Source organism: Vicugna pacos, chromosome X, assembly GCF_048564905.1.
Source record: "Vicugna pacos chromosome X, VicPac4, whole genome shotgun sequence".
NCBI classification, from domain to species: Eukaryota; Metazoa; Chordata; class Mammalia; order Artiodactyla; family Camelidae; genus Vicugna; species Vicugna pacos.
This window is the reverse complement of record NC_133023.1, coordinates 37,140,001-37,155,310: the sequence shown is the minus strand read 5'-3', so window position 1 is coordinate 37,155,310 and position 15,310 is coordinate 37,140,001. Positions and strand designations below refer to the sequence as shown.

The 15,310-nt window shown below is 34.1% G+C and overlaps 1 protein-coding gene across 6 annotated transcripts in view; it reads right to left on the bottom strand.

The window, feature by feature from the left end:
- The window catches only part of KDM6A (lysine demethylase 6A), a 169,478-nt gene that overhangs the window by 21,835 nt on the left and 132,333 nt on the right, over nucleotides 1-15,310 (bottom strand). For all 6 annotated transcript variants that reach the window (XM_072956580.1, XM_072956581.1, XM_072956583.1 and 3 more), the window contains 6 exons: nucleotides 11,513-11,642; nucleotides 9,917-10,022; nucleotides 9,025-9,230; nucleotides 6,916-6,980; nucleotides 6,768-6,842; nucleotides 6,090-6,238 (listed from right to left, as the gene is read on the bottom strand). In XM_072956580.1, coding sequence (XP_072812681.1) covers nucleotides 6,090-6,238; nucleotides 6,768-6,842; nucleotides 6,916-6,980; nucleotides 9,025-9,230; nucleotides 9,917-10,022; nucleotides 11,513-11,642 — 731 coding nt within the window. The remainder of the gene's footprint in view (nucleotides 1-6,089; nucleotides 6,239-6,767; nucleotides 6,843-6,915; nucleotides 6,981-9,024; nucleotides 9,231-9,916; nucleotides 10,023-11,512; nucleotides 11,643-15,310) is intronic.

The window sequence follows — 15,310 nt, the reverse complement described above, 5'->3', positions numbered from 1 at the left end:
TATGTAAAACCGGGCAAGTTTGTAAACCTTTCTGACTCAGTTTCTTTATACAAGATTTGATTAAAATAATTCCAATAAATCACTGGGTTGTTTTGAGGATCAATGAAATAATGACTGCTTTTAGCAGTGCCTAATACATGGTAAGAAATAAATATTAGTTATTATTGATATCAATATCATTACTACTTCTTCCTTGTGAACTAACCCCCATTTCTCACTAGTCATATTAGGATATGACTAAAGAGACAAGAAGTCTAATTTTCAAACTGTAGCTGCAGGAGTGGTGTCAACACAAATGGCAGAGCAGGGAACTCTGGGGGGACTTTTCAGAAATTAAAAATATAAAATAAGATGTATCAAAAAATAAAAATCTAGTAAAAACTGTCAGAAGCAACCTTACCTGAAATCTGGACAACAGTCAAAGGTTTACAGCAACCAAACAAACGTGTGACAACTTAAACATGGCAGGAAATTTTTATGTCACTTTAACTTACCTTATGTCCACCTCCATCACTGGTGTGGCAGTGGACTTAAAAATTGTAGTCTGTATTCCTAATATAAGCATCCCTGGTTCTGGAGGGAGCAGAGTGGACCTTGCTCCCAAAGAATTGTGTTCTTCTGTTTTGACCACATTGTAGTTTCCCCAAAAGACTGATGGAAGGGACTTCTGTTTGTTTCACCTACCTCAGAACTCTACCAGGGCAAGCATTTCAATGGAGGAGGATCCCCTCCAAACCTCGCAAGACAAATGAACAAGCCAGAAGATGAACAAGGGCAAAAAACCAAACAAACCAACCAACAAGTTAGGGCAAACAACAGACATGCCAAAGGCTTGGAAGGAAAAGCTGGGGAGTGAGATTTGGGGGGAACAAGGACTTTAAAAAGCTCCTGTGTACACTGTAGAATTTAGAAGCCACACGCAGACCCAGAGCAAGAGGCATGCTCAGAAGAAAACCTAAAAAGACCACAGACCTTAACCTCTTAGTGATCTTTATGCTCAGCACAAGCAAGGAAGTAAAAGCTAAAGTAGAGCTGTAAGCAGTATGGCTAAGTGTAGAAGGAGTGACTCAACACAAAGGCAATCTGCAAAGACATAAAGCACTCTTTTTTCCTTTCTTTCTCTCCTTTTCCCTACTTTTCTTTCTTTTTTTTTTTTTTTGGAGGGGGGGAAGCCCCAAACATTTAAGAAATCTTTTTCATGTTACTACTGAGATAATTATTGGAAAGGAGACTACAGTGTCCACACATGACAAGGAATACAGTCTTTGCAAAGATAGAGTGGAAAGTCACTAAACAAACACCTGTAGACCACAACAAGCAACAATGACACACACTAGAAAGGGAGGAGAATCTGATTTCAGTAATTGCTGGATTAAATATTCAAAATTCCAAAACACTAGCAGAGCACCACGCTAAAGGAACAGACACTTCAGGGACCATGTTCTACAGAGAATACAGGTTATTTAAAAAAAAACTCAAAAAGTCAGTTTTCAATAAAAAATTGTAAGGCATGTAAAGAAACAAGAAATTATGGTCCAGTCACAGAAAGAAAACAAACAACAATAACAAATAAAGAAAAAAAAAAAGAAAAAGAAAGGAGTTAACAAAAGCTATTTCTGAAAATGCACAGACCCTGGAGTTACCAAATACTTTTTACCAACTATCTTAAAATAGGCATAAAGAGCTAAAGAAAACAGTAGACAAAAACAAAAGGAAACAAGGAGAACAGTGTCTCAACAAATAGATTATCAATAAAGAGACAGAAATCATAATAAGAAAGGAAATAAAAGTTTGAAGTTGAAAAATATACCTGAAATAAATTCACTAGTGGGTTTCTAAACAGGAGATGTGAACAGGCGAAAGAAAGAATCAGCAAACTTACAGACACGTCAAATGAAACTGCCCATCTTGAGGAGAAGATAACTGACCTGAAGAGACCCATGGGACATCATCAAATATACTAACGTATGCATTGTGCAAGTCCCAGAAGAAGAGGACAAAAGAATATTTGAAGAAATGATGATCAAAAACTTCTCAAATTTGACAAAAGACATGAATCTATATATCCAAAAAGTTCAAGGAACTCCAAGAAGGATAAACTCCAAGAGGGATAAACTCCTAAAGACCCACACTAAGACACATTATAATCAAACCATAAAAAGCCAAAGAAAATCTTGACAGTAGGAAGAGAAGCAACTGTCATATACAAGGGATCATTAATAAAATAGCTGATTTCATATCAGAAACCATGGAGGCCAGAAAGCAATAGGGTAACACACTGAAATTGCTGAAAGGAAAAAAAAAGTCAACCAAGAATTCTCTATCTGGCAAAACTACTTTTCAAATATAAAGAAGAAACTAACACATTCCCAGAAAAACAAAGGCTAAAGTTTGTCACTAGCCAGTCTACCCTAGAAATCATTTTCAGGCTGAAATGAAAGAATACAAGACAGTAACTCAAAGCTCTATGAAGAGATAAAGAACTACAGTAAAGATAGCTACGTTAAGTTGAAGACTCACACTTTACAATTTTTTGAAGCTTACCTCAAAGCTAGAGTAATCAAACCAGTGTGGTACAGGCATAAAAACAGAGATATAAATCAGTGGAATAGCATCAAGATTCTAGAAATAAACCCATACATTTATGGTCAACTGATTTTCGACAAGGGTGTCAAGATCATTTCATAAAGGAAAAAAGTGTTTCCAACAAATGGTGCTAGGACAATTGGCTATCCCTATGTAAAAGAATGCTGTTGGGTCCTTAGCTCATACCATACACACAAATTAACTCAAAATGGATCAAAGATTTAATATAAGAGCTAGAACTATGAAAACCTAAGAAGCAAACAGAGGTAAATCTTTACAACCTTGGATTTGGCAATGGTTTCTTAGATATGACACCAATAGCATAAGCAACTGAAGAAAAAATAAACTGAATTTCATCAAAATTAAAAACTTTTGTGCATCAAAGGACACTATCAAGAGAGTGAAATGATAACCTACAGAATGGGAGGAAATACTGCAAATCATATATCTGATAAAGAATTAATATCCAGAATATATAAAGAACTCTTACAACTCAACAACAAAAGGACAAACAACTCAATTAAAAAATGAGCAAAGAACTTGAACAGACATTTTTCCAAGAGTAGGTATACAAATGGCCAACAAGCACATGAATATCAAAACCATAGTGAAAAGAACATATCATATGCATCGGATCAGCCATAATAAGAAAAAATGGACAATAATCAGTGTAGGTAAGGATGTGGAAAAACTAGAATCTTTGTATATTGCTGGCAGGAAGGTAAAATGGTGCAGCTGCTATAGAAAGCAGTTTGGCAGTCCTCAAAAAGTTAAACACAGAATTTCCATATGACTCAGCGATTCTAATCCTAGGTATATAACCAAAAGAAGTAGACATAGGTCTTCAAACAAATACTTGTATGTGAACTAGAAATACTGTATTCACAAAAGATAAAAAGTAGAAGCACCCCAAATGTCCCTCAACTGATGAATGGATAAAAAATGTTCTATATCCATGATGGATATTATACAGCCATAAAAAAGAATGAACAACTGATACAATGTGGATGAACCTCAAAAACATGCTAAGTGAAAGCCAGATGCAAAAGGCAACGTGTTCTATGATTCCATTCACAAGAAACATCCAGAACAGGGAAATAAAGCCAAAAAGCAGACTAGTGGTTGCCAGGGGCTGAGTGGAAGGGGGGAATTGGGATGACTACTTAATGGGTATGTGGTTTCCTTTCGGGTTGAAGAAAATGCCTTAGAACTACACAGAAGTGATGGCTACACAGCACAGTGAATGTACTAAATTTGACTGAACTGCATGCTTTAAAAGGATTAACTTTGTTATATGAATTTTACCTCAGTGAAAAAATGGAGCTGCTCTTGCCACACCCTGGGCACACTATACTTTGAGTCTTTTAGTATGACAGTATAATGTGAAGATGGTACTCTTAATATTTACAACTGTCTCTTACCCTAGGTAGATGGCTGGAATTGTCCATGGCATGGACTCTGAATAAAATTTAGCTCTAATTAAAATTAGAGATGCTGGGACCCCACTATCTAACTAAAAGTCTTTTAGGATAGAGTCTGAGAGCATCTCTAGATGAGTTTAGAACATAGACTGATCATAAAGTCCATTAAAGCAGGTAACAAATTTATCTAGGTAGTAACTCCAGGAACAAAGTGTTTTGCCCTATAAAAAAGTATTCAAAATAATCTTTAAAAACTGAACCAAACTAATTAACAATTCTTCTAATATCGAGCTGTCTGAACAGTAACCACTTGAAATATGGCGATGTGAACTGAGATACGCAGTAACTGCAAAGTACACACTGGACTTCAAAGACAATATAAAAAAGGGGGAAAGTCCCAATGATTTTTATATTGATTACATGTTAAAATGATAATATCTGGATATAATTGGTTTAAAATTAATTTCACCTACTTTTTTTTACATTAGTGTGACTACTATAAAATCTTAAGACTTGCATTCTATTTCTATAGGACAGCACTACCTCAAGGGAATTATTTAGAGAATTCTTTAAGGACATTTCTGAAAAACTAATACCTTATACACAAACCAACAAAAACCACCCTCAACAGTCTAGACATAAGTGACAAAGAAGTAACCTATCAAGTCTGCTTTCCCCCTTGACTTGTAAAGAAAAACTGTATTCTTTGATGTGGGGAATAATACTATTTGCATAAAACAATTCAAATTGAAGAGAGAAGTTTTCAGTTGAAATGAATCTTAATAGAACCAATCCAATAATATATACATAAGAAAAGTGAACTCTAGAGTTCAAATAACTTGCCTGGTATTTATATAGGTGTCTAAATGACAGATTGGGGGCAGACAGGTCTTCCGCCATTTATTCCAGAACTGTTTCCACTTTATCCAACTATGGATAAAGTATCACAGAATTGGACACTGAATGGCCTGAGGACAAAAACTATAGCCTAATGGTCCTGATTCTGGCTGTACACACTCTAGAGAACATTTTTTTTTTAATGTTGATGCCTGGATCCCCAAATCCAGACATTAATCCACTATATATTTTTTAAAAGTTTACACGGAGATTCTAATGAGCAGCCAGGACTGAGAAGCACTGACCTATGTTACCCAGAAGCAAGCATAGGCCTCTTTTGAGAGAATTTTTTTAAGTACAATTCAATAAGCAGGTAATGAAGGACGCAATCTGGTCTACAAGCCATGGCTACTTCAAGCAGCAAACAGAAACACCCGAGGATGATATGCACCCTGTAGGCATCCATGCAAATGAAATCGGTATTACTAACACCTGTGCTACTTGTTAAATATTTTGAACATCACCCTATGCAATTTCATGGCAATCCAAGGGAACATAAAAAGGACAGTACATTAATGTTGGACAGCATTTTAAGTCTAAAGCCAATGTAATTCATTTTACAAAAAAAAAAAAGACCCAGAGAAGAAATGTGACTTGCCAAAAGTCACAAGCCTAATTAACGGTAAAGCCCAGACTGGATACCAGGATGAGTCTAGTAATGTCGCCACATCATCAAGTGTCGTAGATTGCACACTGCAAACCAATTCGAACATTGCAACCCACTCTTTTATAAATTAAATACAATGGAAAAATTAGAAAATGTATTGTTCTGTGAAATTGTTTTTGTATATACACATGTGCACTAGGTCATAATATAAAATATTAAAAAAAAATCTCTTATTGTGTTGTGATAAAAATAAGTTTAGAAAAAATGATCCTGTCACTCTGTAGTAGATGGGATCAAAAATAGTTTTTAAGTCACAGGGACTTATTTCCCCAGGAGTGCTTCAATGACTTCTTTTCCAGATTAAATTCCTATTGTTTCAGGGCTACTATATTTAAAAAAAGATACTAAGGAAGGGGAACAAAATCTTAATAATCTGAGTCCAGTTAAAGAGTCTTATCTTATAACAGAAATAATCCTTTCAGTTTCATTCACTGTGTAAGTGGAAAGAATCCAGTTCTCTTTTGCAAGTTTCACATTTTGATCAATTTGTTTTTCAACTGTTAGTTCATAAAAGTTACCTGGTGTTCTGCTTCCTGGAACTTTCATGTATAGTTGAACTGTGTTCATGCCCAGTATGGTATGACCAACGTGGCTTAGAAGATTTCCTGCTGATACGACACGCACAAAAGCAGGAAGTTTGGTCAGCTCATGTAGCTGTAACTTCCACCTGCAATAAAATAACAGATCAAGAGTGAAACCCTGCTATAAATATTTGTGGAAGTTAACCATATCTTCAAAAACCTTACGTTCCAATAAGAAAAACAATCAAATCTATAAATATTTTACTTTTACATAGAAAATCCTGGAATGCTTGAATTTTCCGATTTATCCAAAGAAAACTCCCTAACAAAAAGCATAAAAATTACTGACCAAGTAAATGAAAGAAAAAGATTGACTTCCCTATTTTTATAACTGTTGTGTAATTCTATTTGATAAATATATTCTTATATAATTATACAAATATCATTTTATAATTGCATAACTAAATACAGTCAGGGTCTTGAAAATTTGTACAAGAGTTTTAGGTCAAGGAAAATAATCGTAAAGCCTAGCAAAAATAATTTAGTTAAAACTTGTATACTGACTTAGAAAAATGACAAAGAACAAAACAGAAGAGGACATTAGAGACAATTCCTAACCTTACAAAGGATACCTCTTTGCATCAGCTCACAGAAATAACTACTACAAAGACTTACTTTTTGTCATCAGACAGGTCAATGTTGGTCCCAAACTTTATGGTTTTAAAGGGTCCTTTTCTCCTCCTCCCGGAACTTAAAGAAAGAAACAATATTAGAAACACGCCTTTTAAGTAGAAATACTAAGAGGACATTAAAAATGACTTACTTATCTGAAGACGTAGATTCACTATCTGAGTGGTCTTTATGGTGACTTCTTTTCTCATTTTCTTCCTATGGATTAAGCAAAAGACATTCCAGCTTGGTATTTATTCTACAGCCAGCTATCCTTTCCAACATACAACTGAAAAATTCACATCTAGATCAATGTATTATCTGTCTTAAAACTTAAGTTTCTATAGACCTTTTTCACATGAAAATTTCTTGAAAGACCACATTAAATGGAAACCCAGAAAAATCAAAGCTCACTGGCATGGTATCAAACCTCTTCCATCAGCCACAAAGTTATCCTAAAAGCTCTTCCTTATTAATATTCTTCTGTAAGAGGAAAAACTATAGATTCTCATTCCTGCCCCATTTTCAAGAGAAAATTAAAGCAAAGTTGAGAGGGAGGCCCAAGAAGTATCAATCTTGATTATAAATTTCCTAAACTAACAGTGCATGTGTATGTAGCTATATATGTATGGAATACGTATGGAAGGGTGGAAGGTAAGATGCTCTCTATTCTTGATTGCGGACAAATGGAAGAAGTTCTTCCTGGGTTAAATCTCCCCCCTACGCCCAATGAGTTAGACATGAATGATCAACACAACAATAGCAAGGAAATTAAGTGCTAGATAAACATAGGTGCTGTTCAATGCAAATATTACTATTATTTATCATCTTTGTGTTACAGACATGGTATCTCAACACTGCCTTACGATTTCTGAGTTAGCAATACTTGGTGACATTTTGGCCTCCTTCCCTTTAAACGTATACATTTTTTAAACATTTGTCCAATTTTTCACATGTAATGGCCCATGCTTCCAAAGCACACAAATAGTCATTCTTTCTTTGGTTATGGACTCCTTCCCATTTAAATACTCTGCCTTTTATCATCTTTGTTTTACAACTTTTCCTTCAAATTTTCCTTTGATGACCTCTCGATCCTGTTTATTATCTATTCTTTTCTGACCATAATACTACCACAGAGTTGTTGAAGTGAACTAGAGAGATTTATATGGACAGTGAATTCACTGCAACTCATGAAAGTTGCAGGACAGTTTTTATTAGATGAATTCTTCTGTAGGATATAGGGAATGGTAGTGAGAAAGGAACACAAATATGATTCACAGGTACAAATGTTGCCTTGACTGAAAAAGTGAACTCAGGGGAGAATTTTAAACAGAGATAAACAAATCTAATGAATTACAAATTAAAGACTTCTAGGCACATATTAAATTTCAGTTGTGGGATATGTACAGAACAACTTAGCCCAGATAACTATTTGAGTAATACATTTAATAAACTCACTTTTGTGGATGTTCTATGTTCACTTTGTGGGAGAGTTCATAAAGTTCTCATTTCAGTGCTAAAGGATTTTAGTAATGCTTCATTGCCGAAAGGCTTTCAATAATAATCCTCTGATTATCTTCCAAAGTTTTATTTTTTTAATTTTCCATGTATCTTGAAATAATTTATGCCTCTACTGGAGTTTCCTCTTTCAGACTAAAATGGGTAAGAACAACACTAACGCTTCCTGGAGAAGTTATACACCAAGTAATACTAACCTGGTAGAGTTTAATGGGAAGGTATAAGACTAGGGACTCTGCAGGCATGAGACTTAGTTTATCTTCTAACATCAGTAGTTCTCCATCAGGGGTACTTTTGCCTTCCAGGGGACACCTGGCTTGTCTGGAGATATTTTTGATTGTCATAACTGGGTTTGGGGGTAAGGGGTATGCTATGGGCATCCAGTAGGGAGAGGCCAGGGATGCTACTAAACATCTTACAATACACAGAACAGTCCCCCACAAGAAAAAATTATCCAATCCAAAATGTCAATACTACCAAGGTTAAGAAACCCTTCTCTAAACAGAAATATCCTAGAGATGAGGGAGACATCTCACTAGACAGTAACAATATTTACTTTATTAACCCACAGATTTACTTCTTAGACTTAGTACTAAAAGCAACTGGACAGCAGTTATAAGTATTTTATATAAAGAAAAATTTATATAACAATAAAAATGAGGAGGAAAGTGCCCTTTCAAAGTAAAATAATATAAAATAATAAACTACCTCCAAAATAAAATAATCTTCAGGAAGAAATACTTACTCTTAATGATTCCTGGAAAGAGGAGGCCTGGTACTGTGCATATTTAGCAATTGTAGTATGAGATCGATTACTTTCACAATGCCAGATTTTCTTTGTTCCAGTGGGATCCCAGTTTTCATCTGCTGGCTGCAGCAACTGTGTCCTCACTTCTACCATATGTTCATTGTTAGCTTCTACCAAAGTTTTGGTAGAGAAAAGCCCCAGGTCTTCATAAATAAATAAATGTAGTTAATAAATGAAAATTATATTTGGAATAATATTTTAAAGTGCATTTTTTTGGTAAGAAAAAAACAGGAGAAATGTTTCATGACACTCTATCCAATTCTCCTAAAAACCAACCAGAGCCTCTGCACATCCTGAGATTTGTGCTAGACTTGCACAACCTATACTAAAGTCCTGGACCTAATTGTCACGCCATCAACAGAGGGAGAATCAAGGGGCCAGGGGCTGAAGTTTCACTTGTTTATTTAATCTCTGCAGGTGACAGGAACTCCTTAGGGCACTACAGTACTTATTAGTAACATCAAGTTTTACCTATATTTCATATTAAAAATTTCTTCTATTAGTCAATCTAAACCATAATTATATAATTAGACAAAAATAAAAGCTAAATTTAAAAACCATCAGTTAATTGCCAGTAACCAGTATCATCATCATATCTTCACGTTATGGAATAAAAAAGTAATACACACACACACACACACACACACACACACTCCCTTTCTCTCTCTCTCTCCCTCTCTCGTTCTGTCCCTCAGCCAGGAAAGTATTAAAATGAAAATGTGAAAACCTGAAAAGGAATAAAAATAAGTTTCTGCCAGTGGTTTAAAAGTTAACAGATAACTAGCAAAGGAAATATAGAAACTTTTTCTTTTTCTTATTTAAAGCTTACCCAACTTAAGAGCTCCAGCAAGGCCACGTATTACTGTAACAGGGTTGTTTGGATTTGTACAAAATTGATGTAATGGAGGAAAGAAAGCATCACGTTTATTTTCCAACTGTAAAATTAAAATGTAAGGTTAGATCTCCATAAAACAGACCTTTTGGAAAATATTATGCCAAATTCTTAATTATTGTAATTTAGATAAATAATGCATCCTTTGTGTCATTACTTCTATTTTATATTTTACAGCATTTTATCACTATGACTTTTGATCCTAATTGTAATTAGATAGTAACCACATACATTTCTCTTGCCCATTACATCTTAAACAAAAGATAAAACAAACTTCAACATCAGTGTGTTTTAAATATTATTCAGCCTTAAAAGGGAAGAAAGCCCTATCATTTGCTGCAACGTGGATGAACCCTGAAGACACTTTAAGTGAAAATAAGCCAGTTACAAAAAGAAAAATTGTGTATAATTTCACTTATATGAGGTATTTAAAGTAGTCAAATTCATAGAAACAGAAAGTGGTGGTTACCAGGGGAGACCAGGGAAAAGGAAGCTGTTTTTTTTTTTAATGGGTACAGAATTCCAGACTTGCAAGATGAAAATGTCCTGCAGAGCTGTTTTGAAACAATGAGAATATACCTAACACTATTGAACTGTACACTTAAAAAATGGTTAAGATGGTAAATGTTATGTAATGTGGTTTTCTTTTTATCACAAAAAGAAAAAATATCAAAATGTTTTCAAAATTACTGAATTTACGGGCTGAAGAAGACAACCCATAAAAGATAAATATTAATTTTACATTGTCTTCTCTCAGACCTCAGTTTAAAAGTTTTACTACATGTCTATCCCAGTGCTTCCCTAACATACGAATGGATCAATAAATACTGGCTGGAGCAAGGATGAATATGATAACATTTGGCCTCTAGAGGGCGAAAACAAGGTCAAATCTCCAAAAACATTTATAGTTTAAAAATTTTTCATTTGGAGTAGAAGTGGGAAGATGGAAGGAAATAGGGCAGGAGGACCTATTTCAGAGAAACATAAATAAGAGTTGCTTTGTTTACACTCTTATCAACTTCCTGTATCAGATGTCTAAATGTCCATTAAGTAAAACCAATACCCAGCTTTAAAGAATCTATTAAGCTTTTTTAATGACATATCTATTACCACATTTTATGTTCTCAATTTTTTTGAAAGTAAATAATATTTTTTTTTGGTAGATGTATAAAACAGAATGAATGTTAAGGTCCTTAAAACTAGTAGAACACAGATTTAAAACCCAGCTTACTCAAAAGCAAAGTTATATTTTTAGGCAGTTTTTGCCTAAATCTGCTCAAAATCAGGGGCAATAAAAAAGTACTTCTCACTACTATAATGTAACCACAACTAAGATCTGAGAAGTCATTTTTTAAATGTTATTACAGAATCTTTTTGAACACATCATTTTCCCCCTCAAAACATTCAAGCTGCTGCCAATAATTTAAATTTTTCCTAAAGGGCATCCATATTGATTTAAAGCAAGATCTTATGAAAGACAAGTAGGTGCAAACACTGGTTTGATTTATTTCTAGTCAGTCAATTCAGACTCACATAAATACTAGGTGTAGGTGGATTCAACTTGTCCTTTGGCAAGGGAGGGTATGGTGAAGATGGTGGTCTTGGAGGCGGACATTTATCCAATAAAATGCTACTGTTAGATAAGCCATTTTTACCTAGATTCCTTAAAAAAAGAAGAAGGGAGAATAAATCAGCTGTACATTTGTTTAGAAAACAGAAAAAAAAAATCCTGAATTAAGTCCTAATTAAATTACTGGGCAGTTGCACAAATCCATGAGATTTGGATCCACCAGGAAAAAAACTGAGAACAATGATTAATTTTAGTAAATACTTAGCTTGATTTCTATATCTTCCATTGAAGAAAAATAATAAAAAAGATACTGTAACACATGAATTATTGATAACATTCCTTATTTTGCTTGTAATTTCCCAATTTATTTTCTTCACCTGAACTCCAATTTCCTCTCCACCATCTTCCACCATCAGATTCTTCCCATTAAATGTTAAAACAATAACCTGACCCAAAAAGGTCTAGATAATAGTAAGAATGGAATATACCTCTCTTCTTATGTCTCATCTCAGTAATTATAACCAGCCTATCTTTGTGACAATTCTCAAACCGGAAAAGACCTTTTTCCTTTCTTTTCTCAGATGTGGAAAGAATTTTCTGTGTAACTCCTTGACTAATAAAATTCAGCAAGACTCCAACCTACTAAATTTTACAGCAAATTATACCAATTTTTTAAATGAGGCATATAGTTGTTATCCATTCTCTGATACTGTATATAATTATTACTTACTAGTATTTGGTATTTTTCTTTAATGCAGGTATCACATTTATTAAATTATAAATTCTTAAAACATAGAATTATTCCCAAATTGCAATTTTAGTCTAAGAAAAAGAAAGGTATTTCCAATTTCTTAAAGTTTCTGTCTAACTCAGAAAATCAGCAAGATATAATTTTGAGCTTTCAAATCATTCCAGGTTAACTAACCTACCTCACCCAATTATTACAAGTTCAAAAATAACCAGTGCATTAAAATATCAAGTCCTCTTAACTTATTAAAATTTAAAGTAAGAATCTGAAAACTGTAATTATGGTAGGGAGTTAGAAACTTAGTAATTTTACTTACTGAAGAAAGAACTAGCAATTTTTCAACATAAATAGTAGAATATAGGTTGAAAAAAAATCAACTTTCCTTATTTTGCTATGTTTTTGTAACAATGAAATTTTGTAGCTTTTGTAGCACTGGAAAAAACCTTACAAATCAGCTGGTTTTGGTTGGCACTAATGAAAACTAAGGCTTGAAATTATACTGCTACAAACTTTTGAGATGTTACACTATATAATAGCATCATGGGTGTGGCTTTTTTAACTTTCTCAACTACAAGTAAAAACGAAAGACTTCATAACAAGTATCAAAGGATAAATTAAGCTTACAATAACTGACTTTAAAAAAAGTATGTGAAATAGTCATTAAAAGTTGAATTTTAAGGTCAACAAACATTTAAGGTTAAAGGTTAAATAAATGAATATTCTACTCATTACCAGCTTTCAACATCTCTCCACAAAGCACAAGTGTCCAGTACATTTGAAGATAGACATCATACATTTAAGCTTTTAAATTTAGGTATAAAATTGGTACTAATTTATAAACTTCATGGCAGTACAAAATACTTGACTGAGATTGGTAAAGAAACAACTCAAATATTATCTTTAATCCAACGAATGATAAAACATCCACTTACAATTTCCACATAAATAGTTTTCATGTTGAATTATGTATCAACCACTCTTTAACTTTGGATATTAAACAGAATATGACTCCAAATACATAAAATTTGTTTGCCAGAGCAGGAAATGGTTGTACTGTAAATGATTAATAGTTTAAGGAACTGGATCAAGAATTTTAAGGATCTGGACCAAGTATTAAAACTGTATCATAAAAGAGCCATCTTATACTAATTAAATGTAACACCAAAATTTAAGCTTCTACAGCATTATGGACATTGAGACTAGAAAACAGGGTTTGATAGATTAGCAGAATTCTGCCTCTATCATTTCTACAGTTACATAACAATTGAAAAAAAAAAGCAGATGGGGAAAGTAAATAAAACAATGAAAAATGTAACTGCCTTTAATTTAAAATAGAAAAAAAAAAAAGAGAGAGCGGCATGATTAAGGGAGCTGATACTGAGTCAGCTGAATGGTGTAATTGCAATTTTAAACTATGAAAGCAAAAGTATTGTAACTGCCTTTTGTTGTACAGCACTGACCACTAAGATGAATCCAACAAGAGTCAGATTAAAATTAACGAACACTTTAAAGACTAACCACATATGTGAAAAAATCAGAATTCACCAGGAAATCAAATTTTATTTAGCAGCTTCTTACTGTATTTCAAACACTGACTCTTTGCCTACTGAGGTCAAGTCTGAAACAAAAAGGAATTTCCCTTAAAGAACTGATGTAGGTAGTTGTCTATATCGTGACTGTAAGCGTTTTCCACTGAAAATACTTATCAATCCTAATCCATAGCTGTGGATAACAGGAATAGATTTCATCCTCTGAATGAGTAAATGTCCAATACTGTTTATAATACTTCAAGCCAATCAGTGAAACTTTAATATAACAATCCAAAGTGGGAAAAGGTGTTGAAGTTAAAGAAAGAAGCAGTTGCTAGGTTTTAGAGATTATTCCATTTTAAATCCTTTTCTCCCATTTTGAAACTCTTTTCCTGAGCAAAGTAGAGTAGGAAGAAATTAGTCATTGTCCAATTATTTTCAATATTGGCTTAAATTTACTTTCAAATTTATGCACATCATTTGTTAGAGAAATGGAAAAATGCTCTGTAGATAAACTGGCCTACACTTTATTTATCTCTGGTTATGAAGTTCCTAGACCAAAAACATCAAGTCTCCTGCGCCTATGTCACTTTCTCTTTCTAACTTCTGGACCCCTGCCCAGCTCAGGACACCATCAACAGAACAGAAATGGCAAACCGGATGCCTATCATTTGCCATCTTGACTTTCCTCTAAGCCTCAGAAGATTTTTATCTCCAATTTACTAGAGCATTTTTTGGCCTTGTTTCCTCACTAAGAAACTGAGGCTTAGATTTACTAAATAACCCAAGCAACCCCAGACATCTACAGTGCTTTGATACACCTAACTACTTAAGATACATAGGTATATACACCTATACATGTATATATAAAAAATTGAGTCTCTGTAGTAAGGCAAATTGCCTTTAAGAGTTAAAAGCTTAAAATAAAACTCTAAAATTAAAATTTCTGAGTTTATATACACCTCAAAACTGAGATGGAAGAGTATCATCATTAATATACGAAGACACAATCACACCTAGTTACCTACAGCACAAGACTTTATTAATGAAAACTTATGGTTTTCATTAACCACTACTGTACACTGTATAACCTGAACCTCCACGGAACACTTTCTGACAATATTCCTCCAGAATAGCCTTAGGTCCCATACAGTCCATGATGTTAGTTTTGGACCTCTATATTTTCCCCTATTTTCTAGCAACTGTCCTGAGACTACAGAGAGTAGAAGAGGGAGGAAGACCCTGCTCCTGCAGAGCGGCAGGAGCACCATCCTGGAAATAGGACAGAGGCCCCAGCAGCCGAGTGGGGAGCAGGTAGAAGGCAGGACATATTGGCAGCAAGCCAAGGCACTGCATCTAAAGAGCGCTCAGTACAGCCTTTGATCTGGGTATTAAACTACGTCTATTTTCTTCAGGCCCAGGGTTGAAGTGAATGATAGTGATGACAAAATGACAGTCTAGGCAAAATGACTAACATAAAAACT